The 22,997-nt window shown below is 34.8% G+C and overlaps 1 protein-coding gene across 2 annotated transcripts in view; it reads right to left on the bottom strand.

Annotated features, from left to right (window-relative positions):
- SOS2 (SOS Ras/Rho guanine nucleotide exchange factor 2) overlaps positions 1 to 22,997 on the bottom strand; it is a 100,788-nt gene that overhangs the window by 26,066 nt on the left and 51,725 nt on the right. The window contains exons 8-14 of one of the 2 annotated variants that reach the window (XM_068964046.1): positions 22,082 to 22,180; positions 9,638 to 9,765; positions 7,810 to 8,465; positions 7,324 to 7,405; positions 5,565 to 5,687; positions 3,041 to 3,144; positions 164 to 386 (exon numbers count right to left, since the gene is read on the bottom strand). In XM_068964046.1, coding sequence (XP_068820147.1) covers positions 164 to 386; positions 3,041 to 3,144; positions 5,565 to 5,687; positions 7,324 to 7,405; positions 7,810 to 8,465; positions 9,638 to 9,765; positions 22,082 to 22,180 — 1,415 coding nt within the window. The remainder of the gene's footprint in view (positions 1 to 163; positions 387 to 3,040; positions 3,145 to 5,564; positions 5,688 to 7,323; positions 7,406 to 7,809; positions 8,466 to 9,637; positions 9,766 to 22,081; positions 22,181 to 22,997) is intronic. The other variant, XM_068964047.1, reaches the window with a different exon arrangement.

The following is a 22,997-nucleotide window of genomic DNA, read 5'->3' as shown; positions in this document are numbered from 1 at the left end:
AACAGATTATAATTAAAAAATTGCTATGAACTTTCTTCCTAGCCCATAAGAATAGACGACTTACATTTAAGTACACATGAACAATTTTCAGAAAGTTCTGAAAATAGATAGAAATGTTCAACGTTCTTGAAAACACAGCAGCAAATTAATGTTAATTGTCTACCTGTAGAGATCAGATTCCAAAAGCGTCAGCTGACGTGCAATTTCTATTGGATGAAGTGTCATGAGATCAAATGTTTCAAACTGTCCTGGTCTGCTGATATGCCATTCAATTGGTGGAGGTGGACTTTCAAAGGTAATATTATGGCTTATACCATTTGCCTGAGCTTGTTTTTTCCTCTTGATGATCTTAGCAATTGACTCTACCCATTTCTTCATAGCTTTCCCTAGAAAAAGAACACAAACAAAAAAAGCCCTTTATTTGACAAACATTAACTGCAAATATTCATATAATTTGTAACTTTCATCTACTTTCAACAATTATCAACTCACGGCCACTGTTTTACCTAATATCACTCATGTCCTCCCTCTATTCCTTATATTATTTCAAAGCAAATTGAAGGTATAATATAATTTCATTTCTATTTAAGTATATATCTGAAAGTTAAGACTTTAAAAAAAACAATACCATTATCACATATATAAATGACAGTATCTTCTTAATATCAATAAATATTTAGTTAGTATTCACATATCTCTGATTGTCTCAGGGAACCAACTGTCTTCCTACAGCTGGTTTGTAGGAAATAGGATCCAAACAAGATGTACACATTGCACTGAGTCAGTATGTCTCAAGATTCCATTAATCAACAGGTTCCTCTCTTATCTCTCATTTCTTCAGACAATTTATTTGTTGAAGTTCAGTCACCTGTGGTGTTTCCCAAGTCTAAATTTTGCCAATTCAATCTTTGTGGCGTCATCAGCCCTATTTCTATGTCTCTGTATTTTCTGTAAGTCAACATATACAGATTGATCTGATCCAGGACAAACTTTAAACATGAATACTTGCAAGAATATTTCTAACAGGAGGCATAAAATGTCTTTATGATGTTACTGTGAGTTTGAGAAATGGTCATATTCTAATTCTGTCATCCTTCTTCACTCATTAGTTGCGATGCGTCTACAAAACCTTTCCCTTTTACGACCCAGCAATTACCATTTCTAGACATATACCCTGAGGAAACCAAAACTGAAAAAGACACATGCACCCCTATGTTCACTGCAGCACTCTACAATAGCTAGACATGAAAGCAACCTAGATGTCCGTCAACAGATGACTGGATAAAGAAGCTGTGGTGCATATATACAGTGGAATACCACTCCGCCATAAAAAGGAACACATTTGAGTCAGTTCTCCAGATCCTATTATATAGAGTGAAGTAAGTCAGAAAGAGAAAAATAAATATTGTGTATTAACGCACATATATGGAATCGATAGAGAGAGTAATGATGAACCTATTTGCAGGGCAGCAATGGAGACACAGACAGAGACAAGACTTATGGACAAGGGCAGCAGGAGAGTGGAAGGAGAGGGTGAGATGAATGGAGAGAGTCGCATAGAAGTATATACACTACATATGTAAAATAGGCAGCCAATGGAAATTTGCTGTATGACTCAGGGAACTCAAACTGGGGCTCTGCAGTAACCTAGAGGGGTGGGATGGGGAGGGAGATGGGAAGGTTAAAGAGGGAGGGGACATACGTACACCTATGGTTAATTAATGTTGATGTATGACAGAAATAAAGCCAATACTATAAAGTAATCATCAATCAATTAAAAACAAATAAATATTATAAAAAAAAAATCTTCCAAAAAAAAAAACTTTCCCTCATCAACTACTGAGTTATCTTGAGGAATAACTTGTATTGGAAAGGCCTTTAAACAAAACTATTTAATTGTTTTATTTTAATATGTGTATTTTAGAAGCTTCTTATAGCAAATAAAATCTAGTGTCTTCATTAAGAACATTAAATTAAAAATCAACTTAGTACTATAAAGCACACATGATAAAAATGTGTTTTAAACATCTCAAAATTGAAACAAATCACAATCTCTATTTTAAGTAAAATTCACCTTAAAGAATAAGTAGGAGATGAAAGAAGCTATATTTAATTTACAGTATTCCAATATTTTTAAGGCAGTGGCACCCCACTCCAGTACTCTTGCCTGGAAAATCCCATGGACAGAGGAGCCTGGTAGGCTGCAGTCCATGGGGTCGATGAGGGTCGGACACGACTGAGCGACTTCACTTTCACTTTTCACTATCAGGGAAAACATGAATTTTCTGGATTCAGTAGCATATATCTGATATGTTGCATATTTTGATACATACATTTGTTTGATGCTCACTGCCTAGAGTTTCATTTTATGGACTGTGCTCTGCAACTTCAGGTAGGAAACCCCTATCTTTTAGGTGCCAAAAATATACCAAAAACTTTTTCAGGGGAAATAGATATTATTTAAGAAGCTATTAGGGCTTCCCTCATAGCTCAGTTGGTAAAGAATATATGCCTGCAATGCATAAGACCTGGGTTCAATTCCTAGGTCGGGAAGATCCCCTGGAGAAGGAAATGGCAACCAACTCCAGTATTCTTGCCTGGAGAATCCCATGGGTAGAGGAGTCTGACATGCTACAGTCCATGGGGTCGCAAGAGTTGGAGATAACTTAGTGACTAAACGACCAATACCAAGAAGCTGTTAACCATTCAAAACTAAGATAAAGGAAAATAAACAGGTTAAATAACACAAATATTTAATTTGTTAAAGGAGTGGCAGCGATGAGATGAGATAAAGTTTTAAATTTACTAAAGAGGATATCTGACTTCTTTAAAAAAAAAAGATTTTCCTAAAAACCTTTAACACTTCAGGCGGTTCTAAACATATATGAGAGCCTTAAAGTCTATAAAAATTATTCCAAATCTTACTTCTTTTTTAAAATGAAAAATAGTTTATCTTCTTAAACTGAAAGTCACATAAATTAAAAAAAAACACAAAACCTCAGTGCAACAGAAGAGTCAATCAAATCTTTAAATAATATACCTCTTACACTTGAAATGAAGAATTCTAGTCTTTCAAGCAGCTCCAAGTCTCTTTCAAAGTCATAAAAATGGTGTTCAACCCAGTGCCGAAACACATTTAAGACCCTGACAAAATGAAAAGAAACACATTTTAGTAAAACCCAAGCATTCAATTATACTTCTTTCACTTCTCTAATGCCATGGTGATACTTTTATACACTAGGGCCAATATAAAACCCAAGAGTTTAATTTTATAAGCATGGAAAAGTACCTTTTATTTTTTTGTATGTAGAAAATGTATTCTCTGTAATTACAAAAGATACTTTTAAGTTCTTCAATTGTAAAAGGATTTCTTTGAAAGATCTAAAATCTGAAAACCAACTAAGATTTAGTGTATTTGGTTCTAAATGCAAGTACTATCATCAAATTATCTGTATTTGCAGGTAGGCTCACATTCTTTTATTTCAAAAGACAAAAGTATTTCTGACAGAGCTATTTTGTTTTACGCTGCTGCTGCTTAATCACTTCAGTTGTGTCCAACTCTGTGCAGCCCTATGGACTGCACCCTGCAAGGCTCTTCTGTCCATGGGATTCTCTAGACAAGAGTACTGGAGGGAGTTGCCATGCTCTCCTCCAGGAGATCTTCCCAACCCAGGGATCGAACCCAAGGCTCTTACATCTACCTGCACTGGCAGGCGGGCTCTTTACCACCAAGCACCACCTGGGAAGCCCATTTTGTTTTATAGTACCTCAAAAATAATTACTTACACCTTGCAAATAAAGATGTAAACAATTAACACAAATATAACATTCCATTCTCCATCACAAAGATACAGTTAGTATATATTAATTTCATTAGCATTTTTCTTTCATTATTTCAATGAATGACTATTTCTAGGTTATCTTCCCACCTATACCCTCCACAACCACCCAGTAGTTGTCAGGCAATAGTTTTTTCCCCAGACTAGGAAAATACTCTAAATTTCTAATGCTATCGGGAATAAAACAACCTTAAGTGCCTGGTTAGCTCAGTGGCTTAATGCATTATCTTCTTACACAAAGAATGACATACTAAAAGTTTTGGCTAAAAGATATATAGTTAGAAGCGTCATCACTCCTCCAAAACTGCATTTATTTGTGGCAATTATCCTTGAAAATAAACATTTAGTATACTTAGTTTTAAATTTTCAGTTTACTGGTTAACCTTAACCAAGAAACCTTAACATTTACAGGAGAAATATTTAATCATACATAACTAATAAGATATCTCAGTTTTCCCAAGGAAAAGGTGAGGTAAAAGTTTTGATTTTCACTTGCACTATAAATAAGCCTAATCAAAGGAGCTTTCAATTTTCAAGGCTCACTGAACATTGAAACAAACAAGCACTGGCTCAGGCAGTCAGATATAAGTTTGAACCCTGTCCTGTCACTCCTTTTATATGACCTATCTCAAATTACTCGATTCTGTTAACTTTCAATTTTGTTTTAAACAAAGTGAAAATAGTAACTGTGAGGACAAAATAAAAAAGATAAAGCACTTAGGCACACAGAGTAACATAACAACTGGCAGATGCTATTACTAAATACATTTTTAGAAATTATTACATAGATAACCAACAAAGACCAACTGTATAGCACTGGGAACAATGCTCATTATCTTGTTATAACCTATAATGGAAAACAATCTAAAAAAGATAAAAAGTATATATAAAACTGAATCACTTTGCTGTACACCTGAAACACAAGATTATAAATCAACTGTACTTCAATAAATTTTTTTTCAAAGTCATAAAAAAACAATTACTGAAATGACATTGTTTTGGTAAGTAACAGAGAAGGCAATGGCACCCCACTCCAGTACTCTTGCCTGGAGAATCCCATAGACAGAGGAGCCTGGTAGACTGCAGTCCATGGGGTCGCTAAGAGTCAGACACGACTGAGCGACTTCACTTTCACTTTTCCCTTTCATGCACTGGAGAAAGAAATGGCAACCCACTCCAGTGTTCTTGCCTGGAGAATCCCAGGGACGGTGGAGCCTGATGGGCTGCCGTCTGTGGGGTCGCACAGAGTCAGACACGACTGACGCGACTTAGCAGCAGCAGCAGCAGCAGCAGGTAAGTAACATATATCGATATATCTTGTGGGAAAAGAGTGGGGAAAGAACTAGAACTTTCATAAATATTACAAACAGAAAAAAGTCCAGGATTACTAAATGATCACACTGAGACAAAAACGAAATCAAAAGTGTAGAGAGGACTGACAGTAGGCAAAATTCATATAAAATTAAAATATTTTTACTTATTAGGTACCCTAACCTGTAAGCCATAACATATTGCCTGTGAGAGATATCTGATGCATATAACACAGTATATTTTAATAATTAAATTTCTTCAGAGAATTAAGAGTAGCTTCACATAGAAAGAACTTGAAAGTTTAACTGCTATGCAATTAATAAAATAACCTACATCTGAATTAAGAGGTAAAAATTTTTGTGCTAGCTATATACTGAAAATTGAATGACATAAAATACAATATTCAGGCCAAACCTAAGTTGTACTGGTTGGACGTATTCCTTGCGAAACCTTTTAAGGTCTGTACTGATGGGCTGCTCGCCTTTTTCTAATGCCAATTTATCTGCTTCAGTAGGTTCTGGCTCTGGAATTTCAAATCTAAGAAGAAAAGCAAAATGAGAGAAATTTTTTGTTGTTCATACAGAAATGAGGATTTCAAATATAGCAGGAAAGATATTTTAACTAATAAGCAAACTTCTTTCCTATCTTTTATGTGAAAAGTGAAACTGATAAACTTCTCTTAGAATACTACATACTACAAAAAACTGCCCTTTAGCTATATAGTATTGAATACTTATATTCTTACTTTTATCAAAAGTTTAATAACTAGCACTGACCAACGTAGAAAAGGTGAATAGAAAAGATCCAAGAAGACAATCCATAGAGGATGACCTCTTTAAAAACATAACAGAAATACCTTATCTAATTCTATCTTTAATATTTATTTTATTAAAATGGAAGCAAATGTAAGTTTCCTTAAATAAATGAATATTAATCCAAAGGAAGTCCCACACTGAATTTTAAATAGTATTTAAAAAACATAACTAAGTGGAAAAAAAAAATCAAAGTTAAAAAAAAATACCTTCCCCAACCATAGGAAATGTAGCTAAAATATAATAATGGGGCTTCCCTGGTGGCTCAGACAGTGGTGAATCAGCCTGCAATGCAGGAGGCCAGGATTTGATCCCTGGCTCAGGAAGATCCTCTGGAGAAGGTAATAGCAACCCCAATATTCTTGCCTGGAGAATTCCACGGACAGAGGAGCCCGGTGGGCTACAGTCCGTGGAGTCACAAAGAGTCAAACACAACTGAGTGACTAACACTTTCACATAAATAATATTAATAAATAAATAAATATAACATATGTGCCTTCCTTATTTTGAACATGAAAAGGCAACCAAGTAAATCTTCATAGCACATTATACTGACTCAGTCTGGTATAGTTAGCTTCATGGAATAACATAATGATAGAGGTCCAGATAAAAATCTGGTTAAGTTTTAAAATATAAAACAAAATTATGTTGAAGCTCAAATACTACAGTTTAACCTATAAAGCATTTTAAAGTACCACTAACATACTCAGTAAAAAAGGAAAAAGTCAATTCAAAACTTAATTTTTAAAAATTACTCAATAAAGGAAATCTTAATTTTTTAGGTCTAATAATGATATTGTGATTATGCTTTTAATAAGAATACTTATCTTTTAGAAATACTAATGGAAATAATACAGACAAATATGTTGCCAAGGACTTACTTCAAAATAATCCTGGGACTAGGGTATTCAAATCAACAGGGAAACAGATGAAATACAAGGAGATAATTATTGAAGTTGGATGATTGATAAATGGGGTTTATTAACAGAATATATTTTCTCTTGCATATGTTTTAAGATTTTTCACAATAAAAAGTTTGTTTTAAAAGTGAAAAGCTTCTTTCAAGGAAGTATTGTTTTATTGCATAGAAAAAATTTCATTAAAATTCATATTTTTTATCCTATAAAAATGAGTCTTTCGGATTACCACTATAAATTTTGCTAGGATCTGAAAAGATCTGTTAGAAACAGGGATTTTAGTAAGTATGCTACTTGAAGAGAATAATAATACTGTAAATTTAATGTTGAATAAATTATGTTCAAAAACTACCTGAGTACATACTAGGTACCTAGCACTTTGCAAGGTAAAAAAGTTAACTTTTTAAAAAATGTAAAAATAAGTAAAATAAATATTTTTCTTACCGTTCAGTCAGTAAGCTTAGTAATTCCTGTGGTTTACAAAATGAACGATACGTAGTAAGAAAGGTACGAACAAAATTGGGATCTGAAAAGGTAGAGCACAGAACATGTTGCATATTCAATTTACTCAGCTTAATTAATTCCAAGTAGCGTATTTTGGAGGCCCTTCTTCCTTTCTTTCTTTTTTTGGTTCCTCCCACTGTTGCTTTTCCTGCCAATTGTGGTATCTCTTGATAAAGGATTGCTTCTTAATAAAGGGATGTTTTCAAATTCAAGATTCATGACCATAACATTTTGATGAATATTTATTAATGAAGTTAACACTACACAGACATTTAATTAGGTATCTATTCCTATTGATTCTGCAGTATTCCTTTTAAATTTTAAAGGCAGTCCATTTTCTTCCTAGGCCCTAAGTGTTTCTGGACAATCTTGAAAAGGTTTTGGATCCTCTGCCCTATATAACCACTTGTAAAGAGCTTCACATACCTGCGTACATATGATATGTTAGCCTTTCAATTAATTTCACCACAGTTCCTCCTTTAATAATGGGGATTCCACTTCTACTCTGCAAGTTGTCTTCAAAAACAATGTTTTCCTCAGAGTCTTTTACCACAAAACGATACACTTCAGGACTTGGTAATCTCAATGGTTGTTCATTTTCTTCCTTCAATAATACCGAATCCAGCATTCGATCCAGAGTACTACGATACTGAAGGGAAATAAGTGCTGCCATCCAGTTATTTTTCTCTTCAGCAGACTTAGCAGCATATATTATGCTGTTTTCATCTTTGGATACTAACTCAAAAGCGTGCTTGCACTCACAAGTATCTTCTTTATCGCATATCTGTATCTTCCTCATGACAAATTTCTCTTTTAGTCTGTACTCTGCACTGCTGCATCCTGGGAGGCGTGACTGGCTGTGGTTGGGTTTGCAGCTGATCATTAAGCCGTCAAAGAGAAAAATATGCCGTTCATGTTTAGCACCAATTCTTGTCAATGGGCCTTCCATAATAAATTCATTACAACACTGTCCAATGTCTTTGCCTTCCCATCCATCTATGTTTTTCTGAATTTCATTCATTTTTTTAATAGCCAGGTGCTTGCTTCTTAATTGACGATTATAAAAAGGGCAAACAGGATCCCTAAAAAAAAACAAAAAACACAAAAACAAGATAAATTTAGCTTACTCAATGGCTAAGCAACCTTAATTGCCTGATGTATAAACTACTTTAAATCAAGTGACAAAAATATTAAATAACCAAACACTAAATTTTGCACACAGCATTTACTTTCTCCTAACGAAGATCATGGCAGCTGGTCCCATCACTTCATGGGAAATAGATGGGGAAACAGTGGAAACAGTGTCAGTGTTATTTTTTGGGGCTCCAAAATCACTGCAGATGGTGACTGCAGCCATGAAATTAAAAGACGCTTATTTCTTGGAAGAAAAGTTATGACCAACCTACATAGCATATTGAAAAGCAGAGACATTACATTGCCTACAAAGGTCCGTCTAGTCAAGGCTATGGTTTTTCCAGTGGTCATGTATGGATGTGAGAGTTGGACTCTGAAGAAGGCTGAGCGCCGAAGAATTGATGTTTTTGAACTGTGGTGTTGGAGAAGACTCTTGAGAGTCCCTTGGACTGCAAGAAGATCCAACCCATCCCTTCTAAAGGAGATCAGCCCTGGGATTTCTTTGGAGGGAATGATGCTGAAGCTGAAACTCCAGTACTTTGGCTACCTCATGTGAAGAGCTGACTCATTGGAAAAGACTCTGATGCTGGGACGGATTGGGGGCAGGAGGAGAAGGGGACGAGAGGATGAGATGGCTGGATGGCATCACGGACTCGATGGATGTGAGTTTGAGTGAACTCCGGGAGATGGTGATGGACAGGGAGGCCTGGCGTGCTGCAATTCATGCGGTTGCAAAGAGTCAGACACGACTGAGTGACTGAACTGAACTGAACTGAACTCTGCCATTAAATAATACATGCTTCAATTTCATTATTCGGAAAGAGAAATAGTAGAGACTTGACATGATTCCTGAGGTCCTAAGAATTAAAATGAAAATAATACTAAATTTCTTATATAAATAATATAAGTTATTAAATATATCTTTAAAAAATTTATTAAATATATCTTAACAATATGACAACACCAATTTTAAAAGGCTAAAGGGCAAAAGAAAAATGTAAAACAAAAGTATAACTTTCAAGAATGCATCTATCACTGTAAGTAACACTTTAGAAAACCAGACAGCAGATTTAAGTGAAATACTGCATAAGCATTCATATTTTCAACAGTGTGGAATTACCCAGGTCGGCGTCTAGGTGAAAACTGCTTGTAAATTCGGTCCATACTACCTTGGAGATTCATGAGAGCAGTAATAGCTTGGTTCAAACATTCTCTGTCTTCATGCTCTTCACTACATATTTTCAATTGCTAAGAAAAACCAAACAGAAAAATTAAACCTTCATTGTTCAATTCTTTCCCTTTCTCATACTTAGAGGAAACAGCAACAAACATTATGAACTCTAAAAGAATTTTAAGTATACTTAATAAAAACAACTATAATTTTATATAATTAAGTATACCTCCTGATCCTTCAAAACAGCCCTCTTTCTACATATGCAAATACAATACAGATATAAAGTACTATAACCATTACAATCATAAAAAACAAAAAGTAAATTTCCAGGTATTTCCAGAAAATGTCTTGAAAAAGACATTTTTCCAGATATATAAAAATAGTTTAAAATATGCAAAACATGAGGCTTACAAGTTACTTTTATTTGTAACTATGAGTAGAGAAAAGATAAACATATACTATTTCACATTCTCTAATGATTACATTCTTAACTTTTAGAGATTTCTAAGAGCTTGCATATTTTTGTTACACAATAAAATCAAGTATGCTAATTTTAGCAATTCAATCTTTCATAAACTGTTCTACAAACAGCATCACAAAAAGATCCAACTGACATTTTTTACAACATAAAATTCAACTATTCTAGTAAACATCAAGAATCCATGAAAATTAATATCCTATCTTACTAATCCTTAAAAATGACATTTATAATAACAAATTACATTATTAATCTTAACAACTCTGGCTTTATTTCATTTAAGCAAAAACTTCTCTAATAGCTCAGTCTCAAAATGGAAGAAAATTCACCTTATAATAAATAATTCAGACTGGATGACGCTTCAGTGCTTTGAAAGAAGAACTCCAAGAGGAGCATTATACGGAGATTATGCAGATATAAATACACATTTATATGAGAATATGGAAAAATTAAAATTGCTTCAGAAAATTTTTAAAAGTTTAAGTCTATTTCATGATCTTAAACTACCTCACTAGAAATTTTGTGATAAATTTTCCTTAGAACAATCCAAGAACAATCTGAAAACCATTCAGCAATGGCTCTTTTTCCTCAGCAAGGAACTGAACAGATGCTGTTTAAGTACTAGGTCCATTACCTTTCACATATACGTCTAGAAATTATTCTCTATATGCAGCAGAGACCCATTAGATATTTTTCAAGATACATATAGAAGTCTTGCATCAAAGATTTGCAATATAAATAATTTAAGTGACTATTGTCATCTCTAGATTTAAGAAATAAATTGAAAAGATGAAGGGAAAAAGAGTTTAAAAATAACCCACAGGTTTAAAAAGTGATTAGCACTCTATCACTCTGACTTCTAAAGGTGAAAATTACTACCAAAGCACTACATTTTGCTGTTTGAAAGCTTCTTACAAAAAGATTCTTTTCAGCTACACTCTAAAATATTTCCCTAATAAAGACACTGATGATACAAAATGCTTAGTTACAGATTTTTTATTTTTACTGCTTCTGTTGACCCAAATTTCCAAATTATCACTAATAATGAGGTTCTACCAAAATGAGAACTGCTTTTCAATTTAGAGGTATTAGGACACTAAATTTCTACTGTAAATTTCATTGCAAGGTTGCTCAAACTCTTCCACGCAAGTGGCCTTATCATTTCTACATATCCATGAATAATTTCAGGCTATCAAAGAGAAATAAAACTTCAGGATGTTTAAAGCATAGGATTTCCCAGTGATATAAGTATACAAAACAATGGCTTTCTTTGGCATAAACACAGTCCAACAATTTGCTAAATAAACGTTTCTTGAATTTGCGCAGTAAGATTCAATAAACATCAGATTAATGAAAACCCAAGCTAATTCTCTATAGATATTTGAGAGAATGTATTCTTACCATGATGTAGAAATTACCATACTGAATTACCTTGCATGTAAGTCATGCTCTTTTACATTGATAGTGCTTTCTGCATATCTGTCTGTGCTTCTCTTATCTACCTGGTGAATTTAGCCTCTATGATACAGTTCAAATGCCTCCTCCTTAGGAAGCTCTTTCCTTTTTCCTCCCCCTTGAATTTTTTCCTTTGAAATAATATCAGATTTCTAGAAAAAGTTATAAAAATAATGTAAGCAACTCTTGTTACTTGGAGTCACCAGTTTTTAACACTTGTAAGAATCTACCTGCATATGCCAGAGACCTGGGTTCGAACCCTGGGTCGGGAAGATCCCCTGGAGGAGATCATGTCAACCCACTCCAGTATTCTTGCCTGGAGAATCCCATGGACAGAGGAGCCTGGCAGGCTACACTCCATGGGGTCACAAAGAGAAGAACGTGACTGCGCGACTAATACCACTACGACTGCCACAAAGGCTATCCCATTCTGTGCGTGAGTATATGTGGCATTCTCCCCCTGAACTATCTGAGAGCAGTCTGTGACACAATTCTCTCAGTTCCTTGTTGAGGAAGGTGCTGTGCTTGCTGTGCTTGGTTGCTCAGTTGTGTCCGACTCCTTATGACCCCGTGGATTGTAGCCTGCCAGGCTTCTCTGTCTATGGGGATTCTCCAGGCAAGAATACTGGAGTGAGTAGCCATGACCTCCTCCAGGGGATCTTTCCAACCCAGGAATCAAACTCAGGTCTCCCGCCATTGCTAAATGCCTCTGAGATTGTTTCTGGAACATCAGGGAAACTCAAATACATCACAAACTATTCTCAAATAGTGTCATTTCCCTTATTCTTTTGATATTTCAGCGTGTCTTAGAACAAAAATTCTTTTACGGTATAGTGATAACTTCAGGAAACTTTTGCTTAATGTCCCAATCCTGTTCTTATAGCAATCCCACCCCCCCCCACCCCACCCCAATACAGGATCCAATCAGTTTGTACTTAGTTGTCATGTTTCTATTATCTCTTTAATCTGTAACAGTCCCTCAGCATTTGTCTTTTATGGCTCCCTCAATTTAATAACACCAACATACCAGAACAGGATGATAAATTCCAGCATACCCCACACTCATATACATCTTTTTCTAACTTTCCTAGACAGAGTTGGTAACTTCTGCCTCACTGTCCCATAGAATTACTTCTACTGGGCACTTACTATATTGTAATTATTTGTCTGACATTTATCTTCTTTACTAAAACATGAACTCTTTAGCTTGGGGATTTTTAGTACAGTACCCACAAATGGTAGGTACCCAAGAAAGTAATGAGAATGAGTGACTGTTGTATAAATACTTAGAAATTTGTTAAGTGTTTAGACAAATAACAACAATGAACATTTATTAAGCTCTTGATAAAAAGCATTCTGTGCATGCTCTTTTATGTATTAGCTTATTTAATGCTTGTTACAACTCTGTAAGATAGGTACTATCATCATACATGGCACAGATGAAGAAACTGAGGCACCCAAGATGAATGGCAAAGTCTATATTCAAACCAAGAAACTCAGATTCCAGGGTCCATCCTTTTTGCATGCCTCTCTCCAATGACACCAAACACAATTACGCAAAAAACTGGACTATGCCAAACTCTGGTGAATGAATTGAAGGGGATTCCCCTTTATCTTAACAATAAACTGGACAATTACACAGTTTAAGAAATAAAATGACATGTGCTTTGGGAAAGAGGTCAAAGAAAATAAAAGTGAAAGTCAAAGAAAGTGAAGTCTCTCAGTCGTGTCCGCCTCTGCGTCCACAGACTGTAGCCTATCAGGCTCCTCTGTCCATGGGATTTTCCAGGTAAGAATACTGGAGTGGGTTGCCATTCCTTCTCCCAAAGAGAATAAATGCCCTTGCAATTTATGCTTAAACCAAGTAATAAAGGGGAAATAATCTTTCATTAATGTGTAGTACCTTATGAATTTGACTGAAGAATATATTCTTTGCTTACCTGATAAACACTATTCTCCTTAGTAGCATATATGTGCATCTTGCCTGAGATTTTATTCTTTATGTAAGTTTTTTCTTAACTTAAGACGTCACTGAAACTCTTGAATTTCTATAAACTGCTGTATCAATTTGGGATATGAATTCATTTATGTTTAACTCTTTGTGCCCCATGGACTGTACAATTTTCCAGGAAAGAATACTGGAGTGGGCTGCCATTTTCTCCTCCAGGGATCCAACCTGCGTCTCCTGCACTGGCAGGAGCCATCTGGGAAGCCCATCCATTACTATATGTGCCTAAGACAGGGGAAATTATATTAAATCACAAATTTATCTCTAATTTATTATGCTGGGAGTTCCGTTTAGATGTGAAATAATACATGTGATCAATTCTCTTTCGGTAATAATAAACTTCTCTCTAGATTTTCATAAAAATAGGATTTTAGAAATTTGGTGGGAAATTCAACTCAATAAAACCTGTTACTTCTCTTTATGTGCTTTTAAAAAATGTGCATTATCTTCCTTCAGATATCTTTGAGTGATGTGTCAGTAGTGAGAGAGTAAATATTACATAGTAAAATATTCTCACTTATTTTTTTCAAGAGTCAGAACATTTCTTTTAATAGACATTATCTCAACTTCTTGATGTGATAAATACATTTACATACACACACAGGAATGCTTTTTTGTCACTTTCTCTGTAGGTGACAAAGTAATTGTTACATAATGTTAACAATTAGGGAATCTAGATGAAGGGAGCATACTATTTTTGTAACTTTTTCCCTATATTTTTCAAAGTAAAAGGTTAAAAAAAATATTACCTCAAGAAACATTTTCAATTGTTTCACTGAAATACTGGCTTATCTTTCCCAACGAACTTCATTAAAGTTATTAATAATAGGTATTCCTGTTAAGTTTCAAATTAAGATAGATTAAGTTCTCTTCAGAGGAAAATATTTATTCTTTCCATTACTAAATTTCCAGGGAATGACCAGAGTAAGACAGTAGAAGAATGTTACTTGGATTTGAAAAAATCAATTCTGAACTGAGAGTTGATATGTTCCTAGTAACAGAAGGATAAATAGATTTTTTTCTTAGAATATAAGAAGTATATTATAAAGATGCTTATAAATCAGGAAATGAATTTGTGATTTCTGTTTCCTCTTACATAAAGGTTGGAATATATTAAGAAAAAAACCCTAAAATTTATCTGAGAAAAAATAAAGAAAATGAAAGTAGTTTATGATTAACCCCAGAGGGGCTTAAATTGGAAAAGAACAGAAAAATAATCATATTACCTACACCATGAACTTTAAAGTATTGCTAAAAATAATAATAATCCAACAACAAAATAATACTATTTTACAAGTGTAAAATAATTTTAGGAAAACTATATATGATATCCTATAATTTCTCATTATGTAGTTGTTTTTCTGTCTTGCTTACCATAAATTCTGACTCTGAAAAGTAAAACTCAAATAATATTTAAACATTATGTCCATAAATAAATCTTCCTTGGTACATGACCAAGGCAAATACTTAAAATTAAAACTGGCCTAAAACTGCTCCAGGACAGTGTTTTTTATTCCCAAAGGAACACGACAGCCTTAGGTAACACTGGTCGAGCCTTCTTTCCTATGGGTCTCATCCCAAAGTAAGCTCAATATGAAATGAAATTTCTTTTGGATGAGTGCTTGAGCTCGAACAGTATCACAAAAAGACAGTCACCAGAATGGGAGACAGTACTGGAAATGACACATCCGAAAAGGTTTAGTATTAATAGTCAGAATATATAAAGAACTCCTATAAAACCACCACCTTTACAAATAACCCAAATAAAAAGTGGGCAAAGGACTTGAATAGATATTTCCCCAAAGAAGATATAGAAATGGTCAAAAAGCAAACAAAAGGATGCTCACTGTCACAAATAGGGAAATACAAGTCAAAACCATGAGATACCATCTCACATCCATCGGGAAGGCTATTATAAAAAAGTAAAAATATAGAAAATAACAAGTGCTGGCAAGGAAGTGGAGAAACTGTAAACAATGTGTGTTGTTGGTGGAAATGTAAAATAGTATAAAGTTACTATGGAATCTCATACAGTGCTTCCTCAAAAAATTAAAAACAGAATCACCCTATGATGCAGCAATTTCACTTCTGGCTATATATCCAAAGAATTGAAAACACTCTTGATGACATATTTGTTCACAGCAGTATTATTTGTAATAGCGAAAAAGCAGAAGCAATCCATGTGTCCAACAACACTGGGTGTATAACAATATACTTAACACTACTGAACTATATACTTAAAATGGTTAAGATAGTAAATTTCATGTTTGACCACAATTTAAAAATGGTAAAATATTATTAAAAGGAACAGTATCACAGAACAGATATAAAAGTAAAAAGTAATTTCTTATCTGATCATGTGATAATTCTCTTTGCTTATGTCTAGAATTAGTCCTTATTTCAGTTTTCTAAAATATATGTCATAATATACTGAATTATGAAATGAATACATCCTTTTTTAAAAAAGAAACAGAATAGAATAAAAGAATATAGGGTACGAATATATTGCATGAAATGCTGAGTAGCATTTCACAACCCTTTTTGCTTTGCGTGTGTGTGTGTGTTCGTATAGCATTATCATGATGTTAAATGTATTTCTTACTATGGATCATTCTCACTGTATAACATCCAGACTGATTCCCACCGGACAATAATGCTATAAATAAATGGGTCACTTTTTAGAATACCTAGGTCCTTGTGATCACACTAATTGAGTCATATAATTACCAAGAATCAGTAGTAAATGTTTCCAAATATGAATGACAGTTGTGCTTACGTTGTAATTACATAATTCAATAATTATATAAGCTAAAGAAATACGACTATAAAAATATTTATATGAAAACAAATCAATAACTTTAAAGGCAAGTCATTTTTAAAAGATATAGGGAAGACAAATCATAAAAGATTTGGAAAAATTATAAAAATTTAGATTTCTGCAATCAGATTGCTTTACAAGGATCTTAAAGGTAATGTACCATCTAAAATAAATGGAAAGTAGAAATCACAGAGATACTTTTTGTGACTTAAGCAAGATTCATACTCAAAGAAAAGGTTTTACCCTAAGTTAACAGATTAGCATATAAATATATACAAATGTTCATCTCTAGGGGTTTTGTGTGTGTTTATTAAAATGATTATGACTGATAATTAAAATGATTTATGATTCTTCAGTTCATTTTCAATTAACTGACCAACTACTAGTCCCAATCACATTGGCTAAAAATACTTGGAGTCCAGTAATTAATTGGTAGTAAAAGTAGCTGTGGCATTAGGATGAATAGTCAGTGTCTGATTTTAGATTCAGACCTCAGAGATTTTAAAACTAATCATCTAGACAGGGGAAAAAAAGTAAGCTTCTATTATAGTTAACTTCTACTATAGTTAGGTCCATGAATCAAGGAAAATTGAAAGTGGTCAAACAGAAGATGGCAAGAGTGAACATCGACATTCTAGGAATCAGTGAACTAAAATGGACTGGAACGGGTGAATTTAACTCAGATGACCATTATATCTACTACTGTGGGCAAGAATCCCTTAGAAGAAATGGGGTAGCCATCATGGTCAACAAAAGAGTCCGAAATGCAGTACTTGGATGCAATCTCAAAAATGACAGAATGATCTCTGTTCATTTCCAAGGCAAACCATTCAATATCACAGTAATCCAAGTCTATGCCCCAACCAGTAATGCTGAAGAAGTTGAAATTGAAAGGCTCTATGAAGACCTACAAGACCTTTTAGAACTAACACCTAAAAAAGATGTCCTTTTCATTATAGGGGACTGGAATGCCAAAGTAGGAAGTCAAGAAACACCTGGAATAACAGGCAAATTTGGCCTTGGAATATGGAATGAAGCAGGGCAAAGGCTAATACAGTTTTGCCAAGAGAACGCACTGGTCATAGCAAACATCCTCTTCCAACAACACAAGAGAAGACTCTTACACATGGACATCACCAGATGGTCAACACTGAAATCAGATTGATTATATTCTTTGCAGCCAAAGATGGAGAAGCACTATACAGTCAGCAAAAACAAGACCGGGAGCTGACTGTGGCTCAGATCATGAGCTCCTTATTGCCAAATTCAGACTCAAATTGAAGAAAGTAGGGAAAACCACTAGACCATTCAGGTTTGACCTAAATCAAATCCCTTATGATTATACAGTGGAAGTGAGAAATAGATTTAGGGACTAGATCTGATAGACAGTGTCTGATGAACTACGGACAGAGGTTCATGACATTGTACAGGAGACAGGGATCAAGACCATCCCAAAAGAAATGTAAAAAAAGCAAAATGGCTGTCTGGGGAGGCCTTACAAATAGCTGTGAAAAGAGGAGAGGTGAAAAGCAAAGGAGAAAAGGAAAGATATAAGCATCTGAATGCAGAGTTCCAAAGAATAGCAAGAAGAGATAAGAAAGCCTTCTTCAGCGATCAATGCAAAGAAATAGAGGAAAACAACAGAATGGGAAAGAATAGAGATCTCTTCAAGAAAATTAGAGATACCAAGGGAACATTTCATGCAAAGATGGGCTCAATAAAGGACAGAAATGGTCTGGACCTAACAGAAGCAGAAGATATTAAGAAAAGGTGGCAAGAATACACAGAAGAACTATACAAAAAAGATCTTCACGACCTGGATAATCACGATGGTGTGATCACTCACCTAGAGCCAGACATCCTGGAATGTGAAGTCAAGTGGGCCTTAGAAAGCATCACTACGAACAAAGCTAGGGGAGGTGATGGCATTCCAGTTGAGCTATTTCAAATCCTGAAAGATGATGCTTGCTGTGAAAGCGCTGCACTCAATATGTCAGGAAATCTGGAAAACTCAGCAGTGGCCACAGGACTGGAAAAAGTCAGTTTTCATTCCAATCCCAAAGAAAGGCAATGCCAAAGAATGCTCAAACTACCGCACAATTGCACTCATCTCACACCATAGTACAGTAATGCTCAAAATTCTCCAAGTCAGGCTTCAGCAATACGTGAACCGTGAACTTCCAGATGTTCAAGCCGGTTTTAGAAAAGGCAGAGGAACCAGAGATCAAATTGCCAACATCCGCTGGATCATAGAAAGAGCAAGAGAGCTCCAGAAAAACATCTATTTCTGCTTTATTGTTTATGTCAAAGCCTTTGACTATGTGGATCACAATAAACTGTGGAAAATTCTGAAAGAGACAGGAATACCAGACCATCTGACTTGCCTCTTGAGAAACCTATATGCAGGTCAGGAAGCAACGGTTAGAACTGGACATGGAACAACAGCCTGGTTCCAAATTGGGAAAGGAGTATGTCAAGGCTGTATATTGTCACCCTGCTTATTTAACTTATATGCATAGTACATCATGAGAAACGCTGGGCTAGAAGACACATAAGCTGGAATCAAGATTGCCAGGAGAAATATCAGTAACCTCAGATATGCAGATGACACCCTTATGGCAGAGTGAAAAGGAGCTAAAAAGCCTCTTGATGAAAGTCAAACAGGTAGGTGAAAAAGTTGTCCTAAAGCTCAACATTCAGAAAACTAAGATCATGGCACCTGGTCCCATCACTTCATGGGAAATAGATGAGGAAACAGTGGAAACAGTGTCAGACTTGACTTTATTTTGGGGGGCTCCAAAACCACTGCAGATGGTGATTGGAGCCATGAAATTAAAAGACGCTTACTCCTTGGAAGGAAAGTTATGACCAACCTAGATAGCATATTCAAAAGAAAAGACATTACTTGGCCAACAAAGGTCCGTCTAGTCAAGGCTATGGTTTTTCCAGTGGTCATGTATGGATGTGAGAGTTGGACTCTGAAGAAGGCTGAGCACCGAAGAATTGATGCTTTTGAACTGTGGTGTTGGAGAAGACTCTTGAGAGTCCCTTGGACTGCAAGGAAATCCCACCAGTCCATTCTGAAGGAGATCAACCCTGGGTGTTCTTTGGAAGTAATGATGCTAAAGCTGAAGCTCCAGTACTTTGGCCACCTCATGCGAAGAGTTGACTCATTGGAAAAGACTCTGATGCTGGGAGGGATTGGGGGCAGGAGGAGAAGGGGATGACAGAGGATGAGATGGCTGGATGGCATCACCAATTCGATGGATGTGAGTCTCAGTGAACTCCGGGAGTTGGTGATGGACAGGGAGGGCTGGCGTGCTGCGATTCGTGGGGTCGCAAAGAGTCGGACATGACTGAGTGACTGAACTGAACTTAACTGATTATAGTTAAGTTGGGATTTTTAAATGTTGGCAAATACTAGAAGGCAACTATAAAACTAATGATGGGACTTCCAATTAGACATGAACATTCTCTTAAAACTTTTAGGAATCTAAGTGTACATCTGTGGCTGCTAATATTTTATTCATGCGAAGCCTACAATCCTTTCTAAGAGTTCTTTATGGATCCATTAGTCTCCATGGAGATACACAAAATCAAGTTGCTCATCTATTTGTGTACAAAAGCTAGCGAGCTCCAGTATCACACATTATGGGTAGTAAGACTCCACAGAAAAAGAATTCTTGAGGTAGGTATTCATTATTGTCATTGTTTAGTCGCAAAGTCCTCTCTGACTTTGCAACCCTATGGACTGTAGCCCGCCAGGCTCCACTGTGCATGGAATTTCCCAGGCCAGAATACTGGGGTGGGTTGTCATTTCCTTCTCCAGGGAATCTTCCTCTAGAAGGGATCAAACCTACATCTCCTGCCTTGGCAGGTGGGTTCTTTACCACTGAGCTACCAGGGAAGCCAAGATATTCATTAGAAATCATCTAAAGATTTCTTTGCCTAGATGTCTACTAAGTTCAGTTATTCTGGCTTTTATTTTAAATATTACTAATGAGTTATATGGGAAAGTTAGAACAGGCTGTCTAAACCAACAACTTGGTATAGATACAGAGTCTATACATAGACAAAGATAAGTATACTCTATATACACAGAGATATAATATCTATATAAATAATGAATAATAAAGAGAAACCACACATGATCTCATTAGTGAAACTAAACTCTTAGAAATATGGAATATATTCAGCTTTAATTGATGCACAACAGTAAGAAAAACAATCAGAACAACTCCAAAGACAAGACCCAGAAGATATTTACAATGGCAAAAGACTTGAATGATACTATAAAAAGTTATTCAAAAGGCCAATCAACATATGTACAAGCAGATTAATAATCAAGAAAATATAAAATAAAACATTAGTTACCATTATAAATAGATATGATAGAAAATCTGAAATATGAAAAATGCATAAAGAGAGACGTCATGCATTCTGGTAGGAGTATAAACTGTATAACTTTGGGAAACTTTCCACTTTGGAAAACTGCCTGACCTCATCTATTAAATTTGAAAACATACACACCTTATGACCAAGCAATTCTAATCCTGAGTATGTACTCTAGAGAAACAAAATGCATGTACATGTGTATCAAGAGACAGAAAAAAGAGTACCAACAGAAGTGTTATCAATAATAGCAAGAAAACTGTTGTTCAGCCAGAGAACAATAAATAAATCATGGTTTATTCAAACAATGGAAAAAAATTAAATTAGAAAAACATAAAATAACATCAGTGAATCTTATGTTGTATGTTGGCGCTCAATCATGTACAACTCTTTGTGACCCCATGAACTGTAGCCCATCAGGCTCTGCTGTCCATGGGATCAATGAATCCTACAAATATCAATGTAACTTTGAGAGAAGATAAAAGACACAAAGTACTATAATAATTTGATCTAATTGATAAAAAGCTCAGAAACAGGCTACATATATTTTTACTGAATATACATAGGTGGTCAAACTGTAAAGAAAAGCAAAAAAGTAACTGCCATTAAAGTCAGAGCAATGACTTACCTCTGGTGTGCTTATACATTACATTTATTTATTATAAAGCTTGTTTACATTCTTCTCTAAGTATACACCATAAAGTTTATACTACATATTAGACCCTTAGAAATTCAGTATATTTTTATGTGTATTGATATTTAAAAACGAGTTCAAGTTTTACCACAATTTTAATTTTTAATTTATTACTTGGGTTCTGCCTACTACATTGCATGGGCAAAAGGTATCAATTTTAAACGTGTTTTCTTGACAAGTTATATATGACAGAAGTTTAGAACAATGTTATACATAAAAGTTATTAATTACCTTTATAAAATATGAAGTTAAACCATTGTTGCTGTCTCCAAAAATTAATTTTTAAAAAGTCAACTTTTTAATTTTATTACTTTGAGAATTTATATTATCGAGTGATAGATAAAGTAACATTTTCCCCTATCTACAACTTGGTAATTATATGAATATAAAAAATAAAGGCATTTCTCTATGGTTCATGGGAAGTAGGAAAACATTTAAGATACTTTCTTTTTATGAATAAAAACTATTAAAACTAACATCAGATAAAAAGTTTTTAAGTCTCATAAATCTAAGTATTTCTTTTTGTTAAAAAACTTTTATCTTACCTTTAATAATTCAAAATAGTGCCAACAATGATATACTGGCACCAGCATAAGGCGTGGAAGGACGTAACGAACTGCCTCTTTAAAACCATCAGCAATGGACTGCAAAGTGAAAAGACAAAATAATATACCTCTGATATAAAGGTTACATAAACAGCAGTGCCTAACAGAAGTAATTTTAAGAATACAAGATACAGGAACTCTCTGGCGGTCCAGTGGTCAGGACTCGCCACTTTAACTGCTGGAGCCTTGGTTTCAATCTCTGGGGGGAGAACTAAGATCCCACAAGCTGCTAGGATCCCAGCAGCTGCACACAGCTTAGCAACAACAATAACAACTTACACTAAACAACAAGAATAACAACTTAGACTAAACAACAGCAACATAAGGGTACAGATATCTTCAATGGAACTAGTTTCCAGTCTAACCTCATTTGTGTTTTGGGCATGACTTTTAAAAAAAAACCAAGATAGAGATGTATCAAAACTATAATGAAAGCATTCTATATTGAAACTGAAGTGCTATAAATCAAGTTTTTTCCTTAAGTTATCAGCTAATTAAAAATATACATTTCATCTTTCATAGCTAATATAACTTTAACAACAGCCTTCTCAGCTTTTTTTCCAAGTTTTGGGTTCCACATACCATAAAGGAATGCTGAAAAGCTATATATCTTCTCACAGATTTCTATGTCACTTTTACTCAAAATGTTTTAAGTAGTTACAAAGAATGTGTTTGGGGGGATATGGTACATTGCAGATGTGATTTAAACCTATTTCACCAAACAACAATCAAATAAATTTCAGATTTAGTTCATTTAACTTAAGAAAAATGCTGTCATATAACTTAATTGATACAGCCAATCTTCACTGTCAAAATAAACAGCCAGATCAGACTAAATTACCACAACAGGTCTGAC

Source organism: Capricornis sumatraensis, chromosome 2, assembly GCF_032405125.1.
Source record: "Capricornis sumatraensis isolate serow.1 chromosome 2, serow.2, whole genome shotgun sequence".
Taxonomy (NCBI): domain Eukaryota; kingdom Metazoa; phylum Chordata; class Mammalia; order Artiodactyla; family Bovidae; genus Capricornis; species Capricornis sumatraensis.
Note: the sequence above shows the minus strand (reverse complement) of the source record. Positions and strands in the feature narration are given on the sequence as shown.